Here is a 22,375-nt window from a genome sequence, read left to right on the forward strand (position 1 = left end):
CCTGATTCTAGAGAGATCCATTTTATAAAATGCCTTTTTGTAATTCTCCCTTTTTAAAATTTGGCATAACATTTACTTATTTAAGCAATTCCCCTGCCAGTAATTCATTTTAATGCCCATCTCCCCGCTTAGACTGTAAACAAGTTGAGGGCAGGAATCGTATCTAACTCTATTGTACTCTCTCAAGTGCTCTCAACAGTGTCAATGCTCCGAGAAGTAGCATAGTCCAATAGAAAGAGCGTAGGTCTGGGAATTGGAGGATCTGAGTTCTAATCCTGACTCCACCAGTTTCCCATTTTCTGATCCTAGGCAGGTTACTTAACCTATTTCTGCCTCAATTTCCTCATCTTTAAAATGGAGATTAAGTATCTCTTCTCCCTCCTATTTATACTGTGAGCCCCATGTGGGACAGGGATTGTGTCCAACCTGATTAACCTCTCCTAACCCCAGAATGTAGAACAGTGCTTGACATATAATTAGCACTTAACAAATGCCATAATAATAATAATAAGTATTATGGATTGATCGATTGAATAGGTACCTTCCTGGGTCCAAGGAAGCAGGAAACTTTAGAGGTGCGAGGTCTCTTCTAGTGCTGAGATAAATTTGCTTTATTATCTGATGCCAAAATCAAAAAATATCATGGCCAAAAGAGAGTTATTGAGTATTCTTCTGCGTACTGTGGTTTGTGCCATTTTGCATTGCATGTTTTCATTCATTCATTCGTATTTATTAAGCTCTTACTGTGTTCAGAGCACTATACTAAGCGCTTCGAAAGTACACGATGTCTAATAATTGCCACCACGTGCTGCGTAAAAATGGAAAAAGTTGTGTTCATTGCCCAATCACCCTTGAATTCATTTTCAACATTTTCTGTAATGGCCATTTGAGCAGAAGAAGTCTCAGGACCACTACTGAACCAAGGATCTCCCTTGAGTGACACCCCCAGCTGCACAGCATAAATTGTATTGTAGGATTGACTGACAAAGAAGACTGGTATAATGAGAGCCAGGAAATGGTGGTCACTGGGAACTGATCCGTGGGCAGGATGTGAGCAGGTCCAAGTGATTATGGTCGGTTCTTGGAAAATCCAGTGTTGAGGTTCAGGTTTTGAGGGAGCTCTTTCTCTATAGAGGACAAATGCCGAGAATTGCAAAAGAGAAGTACATTCCTTGCCCCTCCTACCCAATTCCCTCCCCACCACCAAAGACTTCCTTCACACAAGGTTAGGTGGACACTCTCTTACACCAAAGTCCTTATTTACAAGTTTTGCTTCCCAGCCTTCCGGCCCTCAAGGGAGAAGCTCAGGGTCCTGTGGTGAAGCGCTGCCTCTTGGAAAGTACACGGTTCTGAGAATCAGAGAACCCAGCTCCTCATCCTGGCAAATCCCTCAACATTTCTGTGTCTCACCTCATCTGTGAAATGGAGATTAAGGCTTTTTCCAACCTGCTTAATAAAAATCATAATAATAATAATAATTGTGGCATTTTATATGCGTGAGCTTTATGGGAAGCTTTATGAGCTTTATGTGTCTTTTGTTGTACTCTTCCAAGTGCTTAGTAGAGTGCTTTGCACTCAGAAAGTGCTTAATAAATACGAATGAATGAATAAATAATATGAGCCAGGCACTGTACTAAGTGCCGGAGTGGTTACCCCAAATCAGGTTGAACACAGTCCCTGTCCCACATGGGGATCACAGTCTCGATCTCCATTTTAAAGATGACATAACTGAGACACAGAGAAGGGAAGTGACTTGACCAAGATCACACAGCAGACAAGTGAAGGAGCTGGGATTAGAACCCATGACCTTCTGACTCCCATGCTCTATCTAATACACTGTGCTACTTCTACATGCCATGCTGCTCTGAGTCCCATGAGAGACTGTGTCCAACTTGATTATCTTGTATCTACCCCAGCGCTTAGTACAGTGCTGTGCACATAGCACTTATCAAGTACTATTATCATTATTATTATTGCTACTAATTTAGGGCAAGTCCCAAGAGTTTGATGAACCAAGTGGATGCAGTTTAAACCCAAATCTCCCACTTTCCCAACCAAGGAGAAGTCAAACAGTGGTTTCTGATTCAAACCAATAGGAGTTGGGGTGAGAAGCTTATGGTCTTTTTTTAGTCGCTGGACCTGAGCATCTCCCATCACTTGGCAGGATACAAGAGCAGGCAATCACGGGAATATTGGTAAATTCATTCATTCAATTGTGTTCATTGAGGGTATACTGTGTACAGAGTACTGTACTAAGCATTTGGGAGAGTACAAGACAACAAGAAACAGACACATTCCCTGCCCACAACATCTAGAAGGAAGGCGACAGACATCAATACAAATGAGTTAATGACAGATTTGTACAAAAGTGTTGTGGGGCTGGAACAGGGGAAGAGCAAAGAAAGCAAGAGAAGCAGCGTGGCTCGGTGGAAAGAGCCCAAGCTTGGGAGTCAGAGTTCATGGGTTCGAATCCCAGCTCTGCCACTTGTCAGCTGTGTGACTGTGGACAAGTCACTTCACTTCTCTGGGCCTCAGTGACCTCATCTGGAAAATGGGGATTAAGACTGTGAACTGTTTAAAGCTCTGGGGGAGATACAAAGTAATCAGGTTGTCCCATGTGAGGCCCACAGTTCTAATCCCCATTATACAGAAGAGGTAACTGAGGCACAGAGAAGTGGCGTGACTTACCCAAGGTCACTCAGCAGAAAAGTAGCAGAGCCGGGATTGTGTCCTCTGACTCCCAAGCCTGTGCTCTTTCCACTAAGCCATGCTGCTTCCCAATAATCTGTTAACCTTTGCTGACATACCCATGGCAAGACCTAAAAGCAATAATTGGATAAACTTAATAAGCAGGTATATTTTAACAAGTTCTACTGATAATGGTACCTAATATAACTATATTTAGAATCTGTAATCACATTCTTTTCAAAACTGGGGCAATCCAAAGTGTTGATCCTGCCTTCATAGGGAAGAAATACCACTGAGGCAAATACCCTAAAAGTACCAGGGAGGTGCGGAGTGGGCATGCCTTGGTTGGCCTGGAGGACCTGACGTCTCTGTCCGTGCTTTACCAAAGCCTGCAACCTGGCTTGAGGGAGAGCTGGGGTTAAGGTGAGGGAAAATCACCAGTGCTTTTACCAAAGCCTGCAACCGGACTTGAGAGAGCAGGTGATAAGGAGAGGGAAAGCCACCAAAACCTGCAAATGGGCCTGAGGGAGAGCTAGGGATAAGGTGAGAGAAATCCCCCAGTGCTTTACCAAAACCTGTAACTGGGCCTGCGGGAGAGCTGAGGTTAAGGTGAGGCAAAAGCACCAGAGGATGAGGTGTGAAGGACTCCAGATAGAAGGTTGTGACCTCAGGTGAGGTCCCTGAGTCATTCCCAGAGAGGAATGTTGGGGTGGGAGGAATGGGGAAATTCTCAAGGGCAAGAGACCCTGAAGAAAGCCTGAGAATTCAAAGTGAGAAAGTCCCATAGTGCTTTCCATATGTCCCCGGATAATGATCCCTGCCAGGAAGACTAATCCACCATCCCCCTTACCCCAGGGCACTAGGGGAACATATGACTTTACGTGTCATCAATCCTGAGCTTAAAATTCAAGTCCTAACAGACTTCTCTAAAATAGGGTCTATTGGAGTCCACAGTGTTACACATTGGTCATGCTGTCATCTAATGCCATCAGTACACCCAGGTGAAATTATTTTATTTAATTTGCTTGCATCTCAATTTTGTACCATATAATATCCCTACCTTTCAGGTAATTCCCTTAGAAATATCTCAAAGCTTTTGTTTATAGAGGGGTATCAAATGTTCTTCTTCAATTTACATGCCCACAATTTTCTATTTCTCTCCTAAGGAGCATTACCTATATTTTTAAAATCTGGACTCTTGAAAAATGTCTTTGGAAAGTTAATAACAATGTTGGTATTTGTTAAGTGCTTACTCTGTGCAGAGCAGTGTTCTAAGCGCTGGGGTAGATACAGGGTGATCATGTTGTCCCACATGGGGCTCACAGTTTTAATCCCCATTTTACAGATGAGGTAACTGAGGCATAGAGAAGTGAAGTGACTTGCCCACAGTCACACAGCTGACAAGTGGCAGAGCCGGGATTAGAACCCATGACCATTGTTAAAATCTCTGGTCATATTTCTCTTGTCAGCTTTTTGGGGCTAGAAGGAAAGGATGTTTTTACTAAGTATTTTTGTAGAGGTCTGGTACTGTTATTTGTTCATAGGCTCCTTTTGACTTGTAGGCAAGGGAGAGCCAGCTACCCTGTTGAAATTCAATAAATGTTAAATCACCTTAATGACTCCAAAGGAAATAATCATAGCTCATGAAATGACATTGCCGAATTGGAAAGACAGCAGTCAAAACAGGAAGCACAGACCAGAGGGAGAATTACCAGCATCAATAATCTTTCATGGCTAGACTCTTCTTAGCTCTATCTCTCCCTGTAATGTCTATCTTTCGGCTCTTCTTCCATTTCCTATTAAGGACCGTTGCTTCGTCACTGCCTCTACTACGCCAATCCCCATGTAGATGTAAGAAAGCAAGCCGGTTTAGACTTTTCTTTCTTTCAGAAATCTGGCTTTTAGCATCATCTCAAAAGCCCCAGAAAAGTCTTACAACCTTTGATACCATATAGGTATTCATTCATTCAGTCGTATTTACTGAGTCTTTCTGTGTGCTAAGCACTTTGTAGAGTGTTTGGGAGAGTACCATTCAACAATACACAGACACATTTTCTGCCCACAACGATCTGATGAAAGAGAGGTGGGGTTTGGTGGGGAATGCTGTGATAGAAACCTTAGTTTTAGGGCCAGAAGAGAGGAGCAGAATACATACAGGCAACAGTACTTTACTTTCATCAATGCAGACCAATAGAATCCACCAGAGATGTGAGCTGCCTGCAAGTCAATCAATTAATCATTCGTTATTTATTAGTGCTATGTGCAGAGTACTGTACTAAATACTTGGGAGAGTTCAGAGTTGGTAGACATGTCCCCTGTCCAGAGGAGCTTACAGTCTCTAAATAGATCATCTAGACCTTGGTTACAGTGTTCATTTCTCCGACAAAAATCTATCATGTTGAGGTGACCACAGCAGTAGTTAGGCATCAGAGTAGGGTGAACGCATTATTTTTTTTCCCTAAAAAAGTTTCTCTGACAGTTGCTCGAGGGCCCTTTTTCGTCTTGCTTTTTTCCATATATTCTGTTTGAAGTCAATGAACTCAGACCTAATGTTCTTGATGTTCAGATTAACTCTTCTGAGGTGCAGTATCGGGGAAACAAGGCTTGCATTTCTATCCTAAAAAGCAATCTGAGGGTAGAAGTGAGTCACATAACCTTTGGTATTCTAGCAGGGAATTAGATGTGCCTTACTGGAGGCAGATATCTTCCAAGAGGCCTGCAGCGTGGCTCAGTGGAAAGAGCCTGGGCTTCGGAGTCAGAGGTCGTGGGTTCGACTCCCAGCTCTGCCGCTTGTCAGCTGTGTGACTGTGGGCAAGTCACTTCACTTCTCTGTGCCTCAGTTACCTCATCTGTAAAATGGGGAATTACTGTGAGCCTCACGTGGGATGACCTCATTACCCTATATCTCCCCCAGCGCTTAGAACAGAGCTCTGCGCATAGTAAGCGCTTAACAAATACCAACATTATTATTATTATTACTATTTCTTCACTAGGCCCCATTTCATCTTCTCCCACTCCCTTCTATGTCACCCTTGAACTTGTGTTTGCACCCTTTATTCACCCCACCCTCAGCCCCACACCACTTATGTATATATCGGTAATTTATTTATATGAATGTCTGTCTCCCCCTCTAGGATGCAAGTTTATTGTGCGCAGGGAATGTGTCTTCCAACTCATATTATACTCTCTCAAGTGCTTAGTACAACACTCTGCACATAAGACGCCCTCCACAAAAATGGCTGATGGATTGAATTAACCCCATATGGCCAACTTTTAGGGTTCATCCAGTCTTCGTAAAATGTAGTGTAGTATTCACACTGTCCAGATCTGCATGTATATGCTTAGAGCTATTTCTTCTTCCACCGCAGTATCCTGGAGTTCAACAGACTTGAGGTATCAAACAAGCCACCCCAAATACCTTCCCAGTATTCAGCCAAAATACATAGCAAAAACACATTTCTGGCATAACCCATGTCTGTCAACTCTGCTGTATCATACACTCCCAAGCGCTTGGTACGGTTCTCTCCACACAGTAAGAGCTCAATAAATAGAACTGGTGGATGGTGATAAGGAGGATAATGATGATAACCTGGAAAATTGGAGATTGAGACTGCGAGCCCCATGTGAGACAGGGACTGTGTCCAATCTGATTTGCTTGTATTCACCCCAGCGCTTAATACAGTGCCTGGCACATAGTAAGTGCTTAACAAATACTAACCAGGTATAGACCTTTTAGGGGTTTCTCTGATTTAAACTGATTTCTATCCCTCAGTGAAAAACCCCTCCAAACTACATGTCATTTATTCATTCAGTCAGATTTATTGAGTGTTTACTGTGTGCAGAGTACTGCACTAAGCTCTTAGCAAGTTCAATTTGGCAACCAATAGAGACAATCCCTACCCAACAACGGGCTCACAGTCTAGAAACGGGCTAACAGTCAGTTAAAAGCCCCTCCAATAAGCAGATTCCCAAACTTTAAGTTGCTCACACTTCTGTGCTTGTATCCAAATACTTGGGGTCATTTTGTAATCGTGGTTCCTTCCATGGGAATAGATGACTTTTTAAAGAGGGATCCCTTGTCTCATTCTTGTCGGTTGATGTCAGAGATTTATTTTCATTTTCTCCTGGGTCCAGATTTCACCTAGGGTAAACATAGTTCACGTCAGTGTCTTCCCGATTATCCTGCAAAAATGCCTCTTAGTTCAATGTGTTCCTGAGCCCATAGACCAGAAACACTTCTGTTTCCCTATATGCATTAAAATAGTTTGGAGAGGAGTTCTAATTCATTGAAATTCTCCTCCCTCATATTTGGATTGGGTGCCCCATCCAGGACAAGGACTGATTTATCCTTTTCAATTTTTTTATTTTTATCAGTTTGGACACAGTCCATGTCCCACATGGGTCTGACAGCCTTAATCCCTATTTTACAGGTGAGGTCACTGAGGCACAGAAAAGTTAAGTGACTAGAGCACTCACCAGACAAGTACCCAGGTTATTCTGACTCCCAGGCCCATGCTCCATCCATTAGGCCACTCTACCCCAGTGCTTAGGACAGTGCCTAACACATAGTAATTGCCTAACAAGCACCATTAAAGAAAAAATTGCTGTGGCTAGATAAAAGTACATAGCTGTGTTGTTTCTCTGGTTCCCTCTCTTTTCCCAACTCTCATTAAGCAGGTTAAGACCCAATATACCTACAGTCAAGAACACTCCCCTTCTCATAGGCATTAGTTATAGGCAATAATAAAAATACTAATTATTAAGTATGGTTTTTGTCAAGCGCTTGTGTCAAGCACTGTTCTAATGACCCTAACTGGGTTCTAATCCCAGCTCTGCCACTTATCAACTCTGTGACTTTGGGCATGTCACTTAACTTGTCTGTGCCTCAGTTATCTCCTCTGTAAAATGGGGATTGAGACTGTGAGCTCCACATGGGGCAAATTGACTACCTGGTATCTATCCCAGCACTTAAACCAGTGCTTGGCACATAGTAAGCGCTTAACAAATACCAACATTATTATTATTATTCTTTCCGACGCTGTGTCTGTTAATTTTCCAGTCTGCGCTAGCAGATACTCCATTGTTGAAAAAAGATGAAATATGTAGCCGGCGTCACACTCACCACACAGGCCCAGTTTGAGATCTAAGGCTAATTCTCTTTCCTTGCTCCTACCGAAAAGATAAGAGGTGGCTCATAGTTCCTTTCTCTTCTAAGGTTGACTAGGGTGCTGTGACCCTTTTTTCATGGAATTGGATTTTGACAGGGTAATTCACACCTTTGTCACTTGGGGACAGATTACTGCAATTTGTTCCACTTGGAGATTTGATTTACAAGCATCCAGGAGTTTCAGGTGATGCCAACTCAACTCCTAATTAGGGTAGGTTACCAGGAGCACATTGTTCCAGTCATCCGTGCTCTGCCTAGGCTATTTTGTCATTTCTAGAGGTAGTCAAGAGTATTCCTGATATTTTTTTCATGGCCCTACTACTGCCTACACCCAGCTAGTCTTTGGGTCCCAATATATATTATATTCCATAGGCATGAGTGCTTTTTGAGAAAAGAGCATGGAGAAGAGAGTGTACTTTTTAATCATATCTGTTAAGTACTTACTATATACCAGACACTGTACTAAGCACTGGGGTGGATACAAGCTAATCAGTTTGGACATGTGGGGCTCACAGCCTTAACCCCCATTTTACAGATGAGAGGTAACTGAGGCACAGAGAAGTGAAATAATTTGCCCAAGCGCACATAGCAGTCACGTGGAGGATCCGGGACTTGAACCCAGGTCCTCTGATTTCCAGGCCTGTGCTCTTTCCACTAAGCCATGCAGCTTTTCATTCATTCAGTAGTATTTATTGAGCGCTTACTATTCACTGTACTAAGCGCTTGGAATGTACAATTTGGCAACAGATAGAGACAATCCCTGCCCAATGACGGGCTCACAAGTAATAATAATAATAATGTTGGTATTTGTTAAGCGCTTTCTTTGTGCAGTGCACTGTTCTAAGCACTGGGGTAGATACAGGGTAATCAGGTTGTCCCACATGAGGCTCACAGTCTTAATCCCCATTTTCCAGATGAGGTAATTGAGGCACAGAGAAGTGAAGTGACTTGCCCACAGTCACACAGCTGGCAGGTGGCAGAGCCGAGATTCAAACCCATGACCTCTCACTCCCAAGCCCGGACTCCTTCTACTGAGCCATGCTGCTACTCTACTTTGAAGTATTTTGTATGTATTTCATATGTAAATCCTTGCCTACTGGGTTGTGCAAGAGAGTACATTGATATGATATGGTTTTGAGGGTCAAGAAATTGAAGCATAGAAAAATGAACTCCTATTGAAATAATACTGCAAATGAGGATTTGAGTTCTTTAAGAGTGACCCGAATAGAAAGAGGTTGGGATTATTCATAATTAGTTGGGGAGGGCAACCCAAGAACATTATTTAAAAGTGTTGGCTCTCTAGGGGGATTTTGGAATAAATTAGATACCATCCTCACTGGCCAAGGAATCCAGGAAATATTGAATTTCTAGAGAATGACATTTTTGTTCTGTCCTCTCAAGCTCATGAATCTTCAGACACTGCAGAGGAATAAAAAGCCTTTCTTTGACTTATTCTTTAATTTCCAAGTGTGGCAGCTGCCTATCTTATCAATCAATTGATCAGTGGTATTATTGAGTGCTTACTATATACAGAGAACTGTACTGAGCCTTTGGGAGAGTACAATATCACTACCCACATCCCATATCCACACAACACATGCCAGCTCTGCTAGATAGATGCTAAAGGGATTTTCAAGTGGTTTTAGCATTTTTGTACTCTCTGGGGAGGAAGTTGTCAGTCAATCAATCGTATTTAATAATAATGGTGGTATTTGTTAAGCACTTACTATGTGCAAATCACTTTCCTAAACGTATTTATTGAACTCTTACTGAGTACTCGCTTGGGAGAGTACAGTGTAAAAATATAACAGAAACCTTCCGGGCCCACAGTGAGCTACATTCTAGAGGGGGAGACAGACATGAATATAAATAAAATAAAATTACAGATATGTACATAAATGTTGTGTGTCTGGGAGTGGGGGCAATAAAGGGAGCAAGTCAAGATTCATTCATTCATTCAATAGTATTTATTGAGCACTTACTATGTGCAGAGCACTGTACTAAGCACTTGGAATGTACAAGTCGGCAACAGATAGAGACAGTCCCTGCCCTTTGACGGGCTTACGGTCTAATCGGGGGAGACGGGCAGACAAGAACAGTGGCAATAAATAGAGTCAAGGGGAAGAACATCTCATAAAAATAATGGCAAATAAATGGAATCAGGGTGATGTACATCTCATTAAACAAAATAAACAAAATAAATAGGGTGGTGAAGATATATACAGTCGAGTGGACGAGTACAGTGTTGAGGGGGTGGGACGGGAGAGGGGGAGGAGCAGAGGGAAAGGGGAGAGAAGACGGTTTAGCTGCGGAGAGGTGAAGAGGGGGGTAGAGGGAGCAGAGGGAAAAAGGGGGGAGCTCAGTCTGGGAAGGCCTCTTGGAGGAGGTGAGCTTTAAGTAGGGATTTGAAGAGGGGAAGAGAATTAGATTGACGGAGATGAGACAGAAGGGGGTGGGAGCAGGGGAAAGGAGGGAAGGCCTCTTGGAGGAGATGGACATTCAATAAGGCTTTGAAGGAGGGGAGAGTCATTGTCTGTCAGATATGAGGAGGGAGGGCAATCCAGGCCAGAGGTAGAAAGTGAGCAAGAGTCAGCGGTGCGGTAGACAAGTTGTACTTCCACACATCTTCTGTAGCATCTCTCCAAAGATTTAGGGAGGAAGGGTAAGTCCCTCCATGCTTTCCTACTGCCTTTACTCTGCCTTGGAATAAATCCTAATTTAATGTGAAAAGGAGATAATAGAACATAGTTCTGTCTCTGTCTCAGATAACTCTAGCACATTCTCAGATACTGAAGAGATACAGTTCTGACCCTATTCCACATCACTGATTTTATCTTTGCTCTCTGAGGGGTGAGGGATGCTCGGGTTCTATTTTACTCACTGGGCAACCAGCTGAGAAGCAGCATGGCTCAGTGGAAAGAGCACGGGCTTGGGAGTCAGAGGTTATGGGTTCAAATCCCACCTCTGCCACTTGTCAGCTGTGTGGTGTGGGCAAGTCACTTAACTTCTCTGTGCCTCAGTTACCTCAACTGGGAATGGGGATTAAAACTGTGAGCCCCACATGGGACAACCTGATCACCCTGTATCTACCCCAGCGCTTAGAACAGTGCTCTGCACATAGTAAGCGGCTTAACGAATACCAACATCGTTATTATTATTATTGAGGGAAGGAGATTATTTCACCCCATAGGACTTCTAGGCTGCTGGAGAAAGAGCATCTACATTCATCTTTTGTAACACTGAAAACTATTAACTAGCTGAAAAACTGGTCATATGAGACTGGCCTCTACAGCGGATTGAGACACACAGAGTCCATTGTGCTTGCGCCATTAATCTTGCCTCATCTAGAAAAAAACAACTGTGGACTGAGAAGAATTCCTTCAGGATTTTAGTGTCTAGAATTCCCAAATTCCGCACTGCTTTTATCACCTTTATTAGATCCACCATTAAAGGGCCAGGGGAGAGGCAGAGAGCTCATTACATGATTGCAAAATATCCTTTCATGAGGGCCAGTGTTGGGAGACACCAATAGGGTGTCATAAGAAACTTTATGATCCTGCAATCCTTTCTATAAATGCTCTCCCTGTGGAGAGGGAGCTTCGGTTTCCTTGGTTTTAATGTGAAAAATAGCAACTTTAGAAACATTTGCAGTATGACATTTCCAACTTAAAAAAAATTGGAACCCAACAAGCTTTCTGGAGCCTACCCATTTTGCCACTTTTACAGCAAAAGAATCAGAAGTCAGAATAATATAAAACAAAGGTGCTTAGAGTGACAGTTAGACCCAGAGTGCCAATGAATTGTTTTAGAGGGAAATCAGTGAGTCATGCATGAAAAGGAAAGGATGATATACTGTAGCAAGCTTGTGATCCAAAAGTTAGTAATGAAATGCAAAGCAGTTGTGTGATCTGTGTGAGCTGTGGTGGTTGGAAATCAGTTGGTCGTATTTACTGAGCATTTACAGGTTGCAGAGCACTGTATTCAGCAATCAATTGATTGTATTTATTGAGTCCTTACTTTCATTCAATAGTATTTATTGAGCGCTTACTATGTGCAGAGCACTGTACTAAGCGCTTGGGATGAACAAGACGGCAACAGATAGAGACAGTCCCTGCCGTTTGACGGGCTTACAGTCTAATCGGGGGAGACGGACAGACAAGAACAATGGCACTAAACAGCGTCAAGGGGAAGAACATCTCGTAAAAACCGATGGCAACTAAATAGAATCAAGGCGATGTACAATTCATTAACAAAATAAATAGGGTAACGAAAATATATACAGTTGAGCGGACGGGTACAGTGCTGTGGGGATGGGAAGGGAGAGGTGGAGGAGCAGAGGGAAAAGGGGAAAATGAGGCTTTAGCTGCGGAGAGGTAAAGGGGGGATGGCAGAGGGAGTAGAGGGGGAAGAGGAGCTCAGTCTGGGAAGGCCTCTTGGAGGAGGTGATTTTTAAGTAAGGTTTTGAAGAGGGAAAGAGAATCAGTTTGGCGGAGGTGAGGAGGGAGGGCGTTCCAGGACCCGCGGGAGGACGTGACCCGGGGGTCGACGGCGGGATAGGCGAGACCGAGGGACGGCGAGGAGGTGGGCGGCAGAGGAGCGGAGCGTGCGGGGTGGGCGGTAGAAAGAGAGAAGGGAGGAGAGGTAGGAAGGGGCGAGGTGATGGAGAGCCTTGAAGCCTAGAGTGAGGAGTTTTTGTTTGGAGCGGAGGTCGATAGGCAACCACTGGAGTTGTTTAAGAAGGGGAGTGACATGCCCAGATCGTTTCTGCAGGAAGATGAGCCGGGCAGCGGAGTGAAGAATAGACCGGAGCGGGGCGAGAGAGGAGGAAGGGAGGTCAGAGAGAAGGCTGACACAGTAGTCTAGCCGGGATATAACGAGAGCCCGTAATAGTAAGGTAGCCGTTTGGGTGGAGAGGAAAGGGCGGATCTTGACGATATTGTAGAGGTGAAACCGGCAGGTCTCGGTAACGGATAGGATGTGTGGGGTGAACGAGAGGGACGAGTCAAGGATGACACCGAGATTGCGGGCCTGCGGGACGGGAAGGATGGTCGTGCCATCCACGGTGATGGAGAAGTCTGGGAGCGGACCGGGCTTGGGAGGGAAGATGAGGAGCTCAGTCTTGCTCATGTTGAGTTTTAGGTGGCGGGCCGACATCCAGGTGGAGACGTCCCGGAGGCAGGAGGAGATGCGAGCCTGAAGGGAGGGGGAGAGGACAGGGGCGGAGATGTAGATCTGCGTGTCATCTGCGTAGAGATGGTAGTCAAAGCCGTGAGAGCGGATGAGTTCACCGAGGGAGTGAGTGTGCGGAACACTGTACTAAGTGCTGTATTAAGTGCTTGTAAGTGTACTAAGTGCACAATAAAACAGAATTGGTAGGTCTCTTTGGAGAATGCAATATTACAGGAAACAAAACAATATAACAGGATATTTCAAGGAATCCAGTATTGGTACAGGTCTATCCAAAATAACCCTTATTTCGTTTGATTTTTCCAAGGGTTCAGTTATCTATCCCCAACCAGTTCTGATCACTGGGTCTTGTTCCTCAAGCCCTTAGCACAGTGCTCTGCACACAGTAAGTGCTCAGTAAATACCATTGAATGAAGAAATATATTTTCAAAATGCTAATTTATTCTCTCTTTCCGGCATCTCTGGAATAGATCTGGGGAGTATTAATACTCACATTTGAATGGGGAAATTAAGGAGCGTGGCTTAGTGGAAAGAGCACAGGCTTGGGAGTCAGAGGGCATGGGTTCTAATTCTGACTCTGCCACTTGTCAGCTGTGTGACCTTGGGCAAATCACTTAACTTCTCTGTGCCTCAGTTACATTATCTATAAAATGGGGATTAAAATTGTGAGCTCCACATGGGACAACCTGATTACCTCCTATCTCCCCCAGTGCTTAGAATAGTGCTTGGCCCATAGTAAGTGCTTAACGAATACCATAATTATTATTATTATCATTGTTCCAAAGAGAGTGGAGACTTGGAGTTCGGAAATGAGTCTGTTTATTGTTATACTGTACTCTCTCGAGTGCTCAGTACAGTGCTTTGCACACAGTAAGCGCTCAGTAAATATGATTGAGAAGCAGTGTGGCTCAGTGGAAAGAGCCCGAGCTTGGGAGTCAGAGGTCATGGGTTCGAATCCCCACTCTGCCACTTGTCAGCTGTGTGACTGTGGGCAAGTCACTTCACTTCTTTGTGCCTCAGTTCCCTCATCTGGAAAATGGGGATGAAGACTGTGAGCCACACGTGGGGACAACCTGATGACCCAGTATCTCCCCTGGCACTTACAACAGTGCTCTGCACATAGTAAGCGCTTAACAAATACCAATATTATTATTATGATTGAGTTCACTTCTCAAGTTGGTTCAGTGTGTCGTCTGCTGGAATGAGACATCTCCACTTCTCCATCTGAGGCTTCTCCATCAGCAGAATGCAGGGCAGTTTTCAAAGATGTCCTGGGGTCAACTCTACAAATAAGATCATTTAGGGGCCTTTTGGTTCTCTACCCAGTCATCCCGAAAGGGATCAGCAGTGTTGTCCAATAGTCTGAGAGCAGGACTGGGAATCAGAAAGTGTAGGTTTTAATCCTAGTCCTAACATTGACCTACTATGTGACTTAATCTTTCTGTGCCTTTGTAAAATGGGGATAACACACCTTCACTTTTTTGACTATCTTCTTGTATCTTCTACCTATTCTAATGTTTGTCACCTAGCAGGAGCTTCCTACTCTCTCGGGATCGCACCTGAAGTGTTTCTAGTACTCCGCCAGTCTCGGCTTCGAGAGGGAGAGACAAGCAGAGACATGTCCATTTCATTCCTAGTTTAGGCAGTGGCTAGAGGGTGGAAGGCAATCAGCCTCAAGTCAAAGCTCACCTGTGCTGGACAGCAGCGTCATGGGAGAGAGTGGAGGGCGGAGACTCAAGTTTACCGCATGGAAGAGGGCAGTGGTAAACCACTTCCAGATTTTTGCCATGTAAAGTCTAGAGATACACTACTCGAGTGTTTACAGATGGAGGTGGGGCGTTCTGGGAGAGATGTGTCCTTGGAGTCGCTGTGGGTCGGAGATGACGACAGCATAGACAAGACAAAGAGCTTACTATATACTATTTAATACTAAGAAACTTCTCTCAACTCCCACAGGCCTGCCAACAGCATGGTCCAGTGGAAAAAGCATCAGAGGACCTGTGTTCTAATACCAGCTTTGACGCTTGCCTGCTGTGTGACATTGGGCAAGTCACTTAGGTTCTCTGGGCTTCACTTTGCTCAACTGGAAAACAGATTCAATACTTCTTCTCCCTCCTACTTAGACTGTGAGCCCCATGTGAGACAGGGACTGTGGCCAAGCTGATTAACTTGTATGTGCCCCAGTGCTCGTAACTGTGCTGGGTACATAGTAAGCCATTTAAAATGCCATTACTTTTACTATTCTCATTTTAAGATGGCCTTTTTTTCCTCAGATAGTTGATAAGGTGCATTATTTGACTATGTGTCGTAAGTGCAATGACAAAAAAAAAAAGTAACTAATTAACATAGACAAAATGTTGAACCCAATCCAGGATCTCATCTACTTACCTTACTGTACTTTTCCACAGACTTAGTACAGTGCTCTGTACGCAGTAAGCGCTCCAAATTAATACTATTTACTGATTGATCCATTTTTAATGTAGTAAGATACACAAGTAAGTCCTTGTGATATATGGTGACAGTGTGGGGAATTTATCTTGTAATTGACAATAAAAAATGCCAGTTAAAGAAGCAGCATGACCTAGTGGATAGAGCACAGGCCTGAGAATCAGAAAGACCTGGGTTCTAACCCGGCTCCCCCACTTGTTTCTATTTATTCTTGATTCTGTGTATTGCTATTTTTGATTCTATTTATTGCCATTGTTCTTGTCTGTCCGTCTCCCCCGATTAGACTGTAAACCCGTCAAAGGGCAGACACCGTCTCTATCTGTTACCGATTTGTACATTCCAAGCGCTTAGGACAGTGCTCTGCACATAGTAAGCGCTCAATAAATACAATCGAATGAATGAATGAACTTGTCTGCTGTGTAACTTTGGGCAAATCATTTCTCTAGGCTTCAGTTACCTCATCTGCAAAATGGGGATTAAGACTGTGAGCCCCATGTGGGACATGGACTGGGTCCCAAGTCACTTCACTTCTCTGTGCCTCAGTTACCTCATTTGTAAAATGGGAATTGAGACTGTGAGCCCCCTGTGAGATAGGGACAATGAGCCACGCCATTAACTTGTATCCACCCCAGGGCTTGAACAGTGCTTGGCATATAGTAAGCACTTAACAAATGACATTATTATTCATTCAATAGTATTTATTGAGCGCTTACTATGTGCAGAGCACTGTACTAAGCGCTTGGGATGAACAAGTCGGCAACAGATAGAGACAGTCCCTGCCGTTTGACGGGCTTACAGTCTAATCGGGGGAGACGGACAGACGAGAACAATGGCACTAAACAGCGTCAAGGGGAAGAACATCTCGTAAAAACAATGGCAACTAAATAGAATCAAGGTGATGTACAATTCATTAACAAAATAAATAGGGTAACGAAAATATATACAGTTGAGCGGACGGGTACAGTGCTGTGGGGATGGGAAGGGAGAGGTGGAGGAGCAGAGGGAAAAGGGGAAAATGAGGCTTTAGCTGCGGAGAGGTAAAGGGGGGATGGCAGAGGGAGTAGAGGGGGAAGAGGAGCTCAGTCTGGGAAGGCCTCTTGGAGGAGGTGATTTTTAAGTAAGGTTTTGAAGAGGGAAAGAGAATCAGTTTGGCGGAGGTGAGGAGGGAGGGCGTTCCAGGACCGCGGGAGGACGTGACCCGGGGGTCGACGGCGGGATGGGCGAGACCGAGGGACGGCGAGGAGGTGGGCGGCAGAGGAGCGGAGCGTGCGGGGTGGGCGGTAGAAAGAGAGAAGGAAGGAGAGGTAGGAAGGGGCGAGGTGATGGAGAGCCTCGAAGCCTAGAGTGAGGAGTTTTTGTTTGGAGCGGAGGTCGATAGGCAACCACTGGAGTTGTTTAAGAAGGGGAGTGACATGCCCGGATCGTTTCTGCGGGAAGATGAGCCGGGCGGCGGAGTGAAGAATAGACCGGAGCAGGGCGAGAGAGGAGGAAGGGAGGTCAGAGAGAAGGCTGACACAGTAGTCTAGCCGGAATATAACGAGAGCCCGTAATAGTAAGGTAGCCGTTTGGGTGGAGAGGAAAGGGCGGATCTTGGCGATATTGTAGAGGTGAAACCGGCAGGTCTTGGTAACGGATAGGATGCGTGGGGTGAACGAGAGGGACGAGTCAAGGATGACACCGAGATCGCGGGCCTGCGGGACGGGAAGGATGGTCGTGCCATCCACGGTGACGGAGAAGTCTGGGAGCGGACCGGGCTTGGGAGGGAAGATGAGGAGCTCAGTCTTGCTCATGATGAGTTTTAGGTGGTGGGCCGACATCCAGGTGGAGACGTCCCGGAGGCAGGAGGAGATGCGAGCCTGAAGGGAGGGGGAGAGGACAGGGGCGGAGATGTAGATCTGTGTGTCATCTGCGTAGAGATGGTAGTCGAAGCCGTGAGAGCGGATGAGTTCACCGAGGGAGTGAGTGTAAATGGAGAACAGAAGAGGGCCAAGAACTGACCCTTGAGGAACTCCAACAGTTAAAGGATGGGAGGGGGAGGAGGCTCCGGCGTAGGAGACCGAGAATGATCGGCCAGAGAGGTAAGAGGAGAACCAGGAGAGGACAGAGTCCGTGAAGCCAAGGTGAGATAAGGTATGGAGGAGGAGGGGATGGTCGACAGTGTCAAAGGCAGCAGAGAGGTCAAGGAGGATCAGAATGGAGTAGGAGCCATTGGATTTGGCAAGAAGGAGGTCATGGGTGACCTTAGAGAGAGCAGTCTCGGTAGAGTGGAGGGGACGGAAGCCAGATTGGAGGGGGTCTAGGAGAGAATGGGAGTTAAGGAATTCTAGGCATCGATTGTAGACGACTCGTTCTAAGATTTTGGAAAGGAAGGGTAGTAGGGAGATAGGACGATAACTGGAGGGGGAAGTGGGGTCAAGAGCGGGTTTTTTTAGGATGGGGGAGACGTGGGCGTGTTTGAAGGCAGAGTTATTATTACCATCTATCCCAGTGCTTAGTACAGTCCCTGGAACATAGTAAGTGCTGAACAAATATCACTGAAAAGAAAAAAAAATAAAATGACCCAGAGAATAGACTGGGAAATGGAAGGCCTGAACAGTTCCCCAACTTGAGTTTGCTTCCTCGTTTGCATTTCAGAGTCTCCCAGTTCAAAATACTTCCTAAGATGTTTCTGGCATAATTGAAAAATCATTCTGAATTCTTGGAAAAAGCCTCTTATTAAATATGTGTGATGATTTTATCATCATTTAGATGGTTTTCCTGGGATCACTGCCATTGTTGTTGTGTGAGTGGAAATGGATAAAATCTCCAAGCATCGGTATGTAAATTTAATCCTGTGAATTTAGAATAGAAAATTCTTATCAGCGTGTTGCTTAATTAAATTAATTCATTTCAGTTAAACCTTTATCTTTATGATAGTCTTTTATGTAACTGCATTTGCTCTGTAGCCTTAAAAGTAAACACTAGACAGAAAGAAGAAGGGTATGTGTGAGAAATAGTAATGAGATTTCATTTTTGTTTGATGGAATATTGGAATTGTATTAACTTTTATAATGCAAAAAGAATAAAGTGGGAAAGACTCAGCTTAGGCTGTGGAAAAGCCTAGATGGGATGCATGGTTTTATTGTTTATTGGTTGACTGTTTCCTTTTAAATTTGGCTCCTAATAATATTAAAATAAAATTTGACTATCCTTCTTAAAATATTAAAGTGCTAAAGTAATAATCTGGCTTTGGCAAAATGAAATAATACACTGAGCAGCTATTATATTGTAGCATCTGTAATGAAACTATGCAAGAACCCACAATATAGTCATGCGGTGTTATTTGCAAATACGAAGAGATTCATTCACCCTGCCCTCAAGTCCGTTTACAGCAAAAGGAGAAAAATCAGCTTTTGTCCTACTAGAAAGAGATCCAAACAGGCTGGATTTGGTGGAGTGAGGGCAAACCTAAAATGATATGGCCCTACTCAATCCACTGAAAGCGTTTCATATTCTCTCAAGCGCCTAGTACAGTGCTCTGCTCACAGTAAGTGCTCAATAAATACGATTGACTGACAAAAAAAAAAAGATTTCGAGTTGCACCGCTGACTTATAAAAGGATCATGCCCAATTTAAACCTGGCTGCGTTGTGGGCATAGCCGCATCGTATTTCTCGTAAAGTTAGTCGTTTAAATGTGTTCTTCATCCTGCTCTATCTCCTAGCTGAAGACGAAATGAAAGTAAAGAGATAAAATATGTATTTAACCTCTTCTTCTCCTCTCCCCAATGCCTCAACTAGGAAGAGGGAGGGGAGGGGCTGTTGGATTTGGGTCCAAACTCTGCACACTCATCAGTCATAAAGTCTTGGGTCCAACATCCCCTGGAACCCTGCTCTGAGATATACAAGACTCTTTGCACTTCTTGCTTTGGGAAATAAATGAGCACCAGTCTTTGATTTCATAGGAATGCTTGTTAGAAAATGTGCATTCCCTGTCCTGTTGTCAATCGCACAGATTGTATTTTATTTTTTAGTTTCATCTGTTAAGCGCTTTCTATGTGCCAAGTCTTGTACTAAGCTCTGGGGGAGAAACAAGGAAATGAGGTTAGACACGGTCCCAGCAGCACGGGGTCCTCACAGACAAAGTAGAAGAGAGCATAAATACAGATGAGGGAACAGAGAAGGTAAGGGAGGTGTCCGAGGTCACAAAACTGGCAATTGGCAGAGCTGGGATTAGAATCCACATCCTTTGACTCCCAGGCCCGTGCTCTTTCTGCTCCTCCTCATTTTTGGAGGGATTCAGAAACAAGTAATACTGTTGGTATTCGTTAAGCGCTTACTATGTGCAGAGCACTATTTTAAGCGCTGAGGGAGATACGGAGTAATCAGGTCGTCCCACGTGAGGCTCACAGGTAATCCCCATTTTGCAGATGAGGTAACTGAGGCACAGAGAACTTAAATGACTTGCCCACAGTCACACAGCTGACAAGTGGCAGAGCCCGGAGTCGAACCCATGACCTCTGACTCCGAAGCCCAGGCTCTTTCCACTGAGCCACGCTGCTTCTCTGATAGACTTGTTCTCTGATAGACTGGTTCTCTGAACAAGTGATAGACTATCTTCATGATAATGTTTTGAAAGGTTGTAAGACCACTCCATTTCTAAGAAGGGTGAGACCTTTGAAGGAAATTACATTAGGGAGGAGAATCCGTCGGTCAATCCTATTTATTGAGCACTTACTATGTGCCGAGCCCTGTACTAAGCGCTTGGGAGAGCACATTATAACAAAAACCAGACACATTCTCTGCCCACAAGGAGCTCACAGTCAAGATCAAACTTTTTTGACAGAGGCAGTAGCCTGTACAATCCAAATGGGTCAGAAGGTATCAATCAATCAATGGTGATTATTGAGCATTTACCGTATGCCGAGCACCCTCCTAACCACTTGGGAACTGTCGTAAAACGATTTTTAATCATCTGACCACAGGGTGTGATATAACACCCGGCATCTCTGGAGCTTCAGCTGCACTGTGGCTACCAGGCACATTTTCAGAGATTGTTTTCTAAAATGCACCGAGAGACCCTTTGAGGATCCCGATCCTATACCAGCTGTTGCCTTTGGTAAGTGATGAGTTTTAATAAGCTGAAATCTGGGGGGCATGAATACCCAAATCCAATTGAAGGGCTTCTTGAGGCTTCAAAAACGTTTCTTGTTTATCAGATGTGACAGCTGCAAAAGCTTGACTTCGATGCCTGAATAAACGTATCCCAAACGGAAGAAATATCCGTAGGTGGCGAAGGTATCAAGAGACCGAAATGCCATCACCTTGAGATCTGGAAAATTTACTCTCCGGAGGAATACTTCATCAGGGAACTGTTTGCGTGAGGAGAGATAGTGCCTGTATCTCCCCAAGCCGTTCTTTTTCATAGGCGGTGAGCCCCCAAGAAGAAAACGGTGATAGCCGGTCGTCAGACGTACCTATAGGACGTGTCTGCGTCGGACATTCGGGTTCCCTGTGGTTTGATCGCTTAACGTACGCTTTGGGTTGAATGTGGAATAACCATTCTGTCCTCTGTCCACAGATCAGCAGTACTCATGGTCACCGTCTCCGCACTTCAATGAAGAGAGGTACTCCCCTGCTTCGAGGAACATGAAAGGATTAGCCGGCAGTCGCAATCAACCCCAGTTATGTTCCGGCCACACCTGCGGTTTAACGCCCCCTGACGACTGCGAACATATCCACGACCACCTTCATCATGGGCCGGAAGCTCGCCAATCCTATCTGCTCAGCCCTACGGAGAGCTGCCCCCTGGAACACCATCGCTGTTCTCCCCGTAGCTCCATCCACTCGGAATGTATGATGATGCCCGTGATGATGGGCGATCACCTGTCCAGTAGCACTTTTCCCAGAATGCACTACAGCTCACATTTCGACACCAGGGACGACTGTGCCGTGTCCCACGCGAGCGCTAAAGTCAATCGCATCCCGGCCAACCTCTTGGATCAGTTTGAGAAGCAGCTTCCCCTGCACAGGGACGGGTTTCACACTTTACAATATCAGAGGACTTCGACGGCCGCAGAACAGCGGAACGAGAGCCCGGGGAGGATACGCCACCTCGTCCATTCGGTCCAGAAACTCTTCACCAAGTCTCATTCTTTAGAAGGCTCGTCCAAGAGCAACGTCAACGGGACCAAGGGCGACAGCCGGGGGGAGGATCACCATCACGGCCACCACTCCAAACACAGCAAAAGGAGTAAAAGCAAGGAACGGAAGCCGGAGAGTAAACATAAATCCGGAATGAGCAGTTGGTGGAGCTCCGATGATAACTTGGACAGCGATAGCACTTATCGAACGCCCAGCGTGGTGAACAGGCATCACGTCGATCATATTTCCCACTGCTACCCCGAGACCCTCCAGAGCCACTTTGGCGACCTCTCGCTGAAGACGTCCAAAAGTAATAACGACGTCAAGTGTTCGGCTTGCGAAGGCTTAGCGATGACCCCCGATGGGAAGTATATGAAAAGGAGTTCCTGGTCTACCCTGACCGTGAGCCAGGCTAAGGAAGCCTATCGCAAATCTTCACTGAACTTGGATAAGCCTCTAGTCCATCAGGAAATGAAACCTTCCTTGAGGTCGTGTCATTACCTTCAGGTAAGGAGCTGCTGTGTTATCAGTTCGAGTTTGAATGGAGTCCTTGGGGGAAATAGAATCAAGGGTATTACCGAATAGTTACTGAGAAGCCTTGGGGGTGTTCCTTGCTTCTGCACCCCCATATTTCTGCACGAACCATATTTCTAAGCAGGATGAAGCCATTTGCGTGACGACGCTTAGTCTGGAGGATAGAAAACCCTCGTCTTAGTCATTCATTCAGTAGTATCTGTTGAGTGCTTACTATGTGCAAAGCACTG

At 45.0% G+C, this 22,375-nt stretch overlaps 1 protein-coding gene across 1 annotated transcript in view; it reads left to right on the top strand.

Moving 5' to 3' along the window:
- DLGAP2 (DLG associated protein 2) overlaps window positions 1-22,375 on the top strand; it is a 756,498-nt gene that overhangs the window by 616,672 nt on the left and 117,451 nt on the right. Inside the window, exon 6 of the mRNA XM_029051803.1 lies at window positions 21,049-22,118. Within this exon, the coding sequence (XP_028907636.1) occupies window positions 21,049-22,118 (1,070 nt within the window). The remainder of the gene's footprint in view (window positions 1-21,048; window positions 22,119-22,375) is intronic.

This window comes from Ornithorhynchus anatinus, chromosome X1 (genome assembly GCF_004115215.2).
Source record: "Ornithorhynchus anatinus isolate Pmale09 chromosome X1, mOrnAna1.pri.v4, whole genome shotgun sequence".
NCBI classification, from domain to species: domain Eukaryota; kingdom Metazoa; phylum Chordata; class Mammalia; order Monotremata; family Ornithorhynchidae; genus Ornithorhynchus; species Ornithorhynchus anatinus.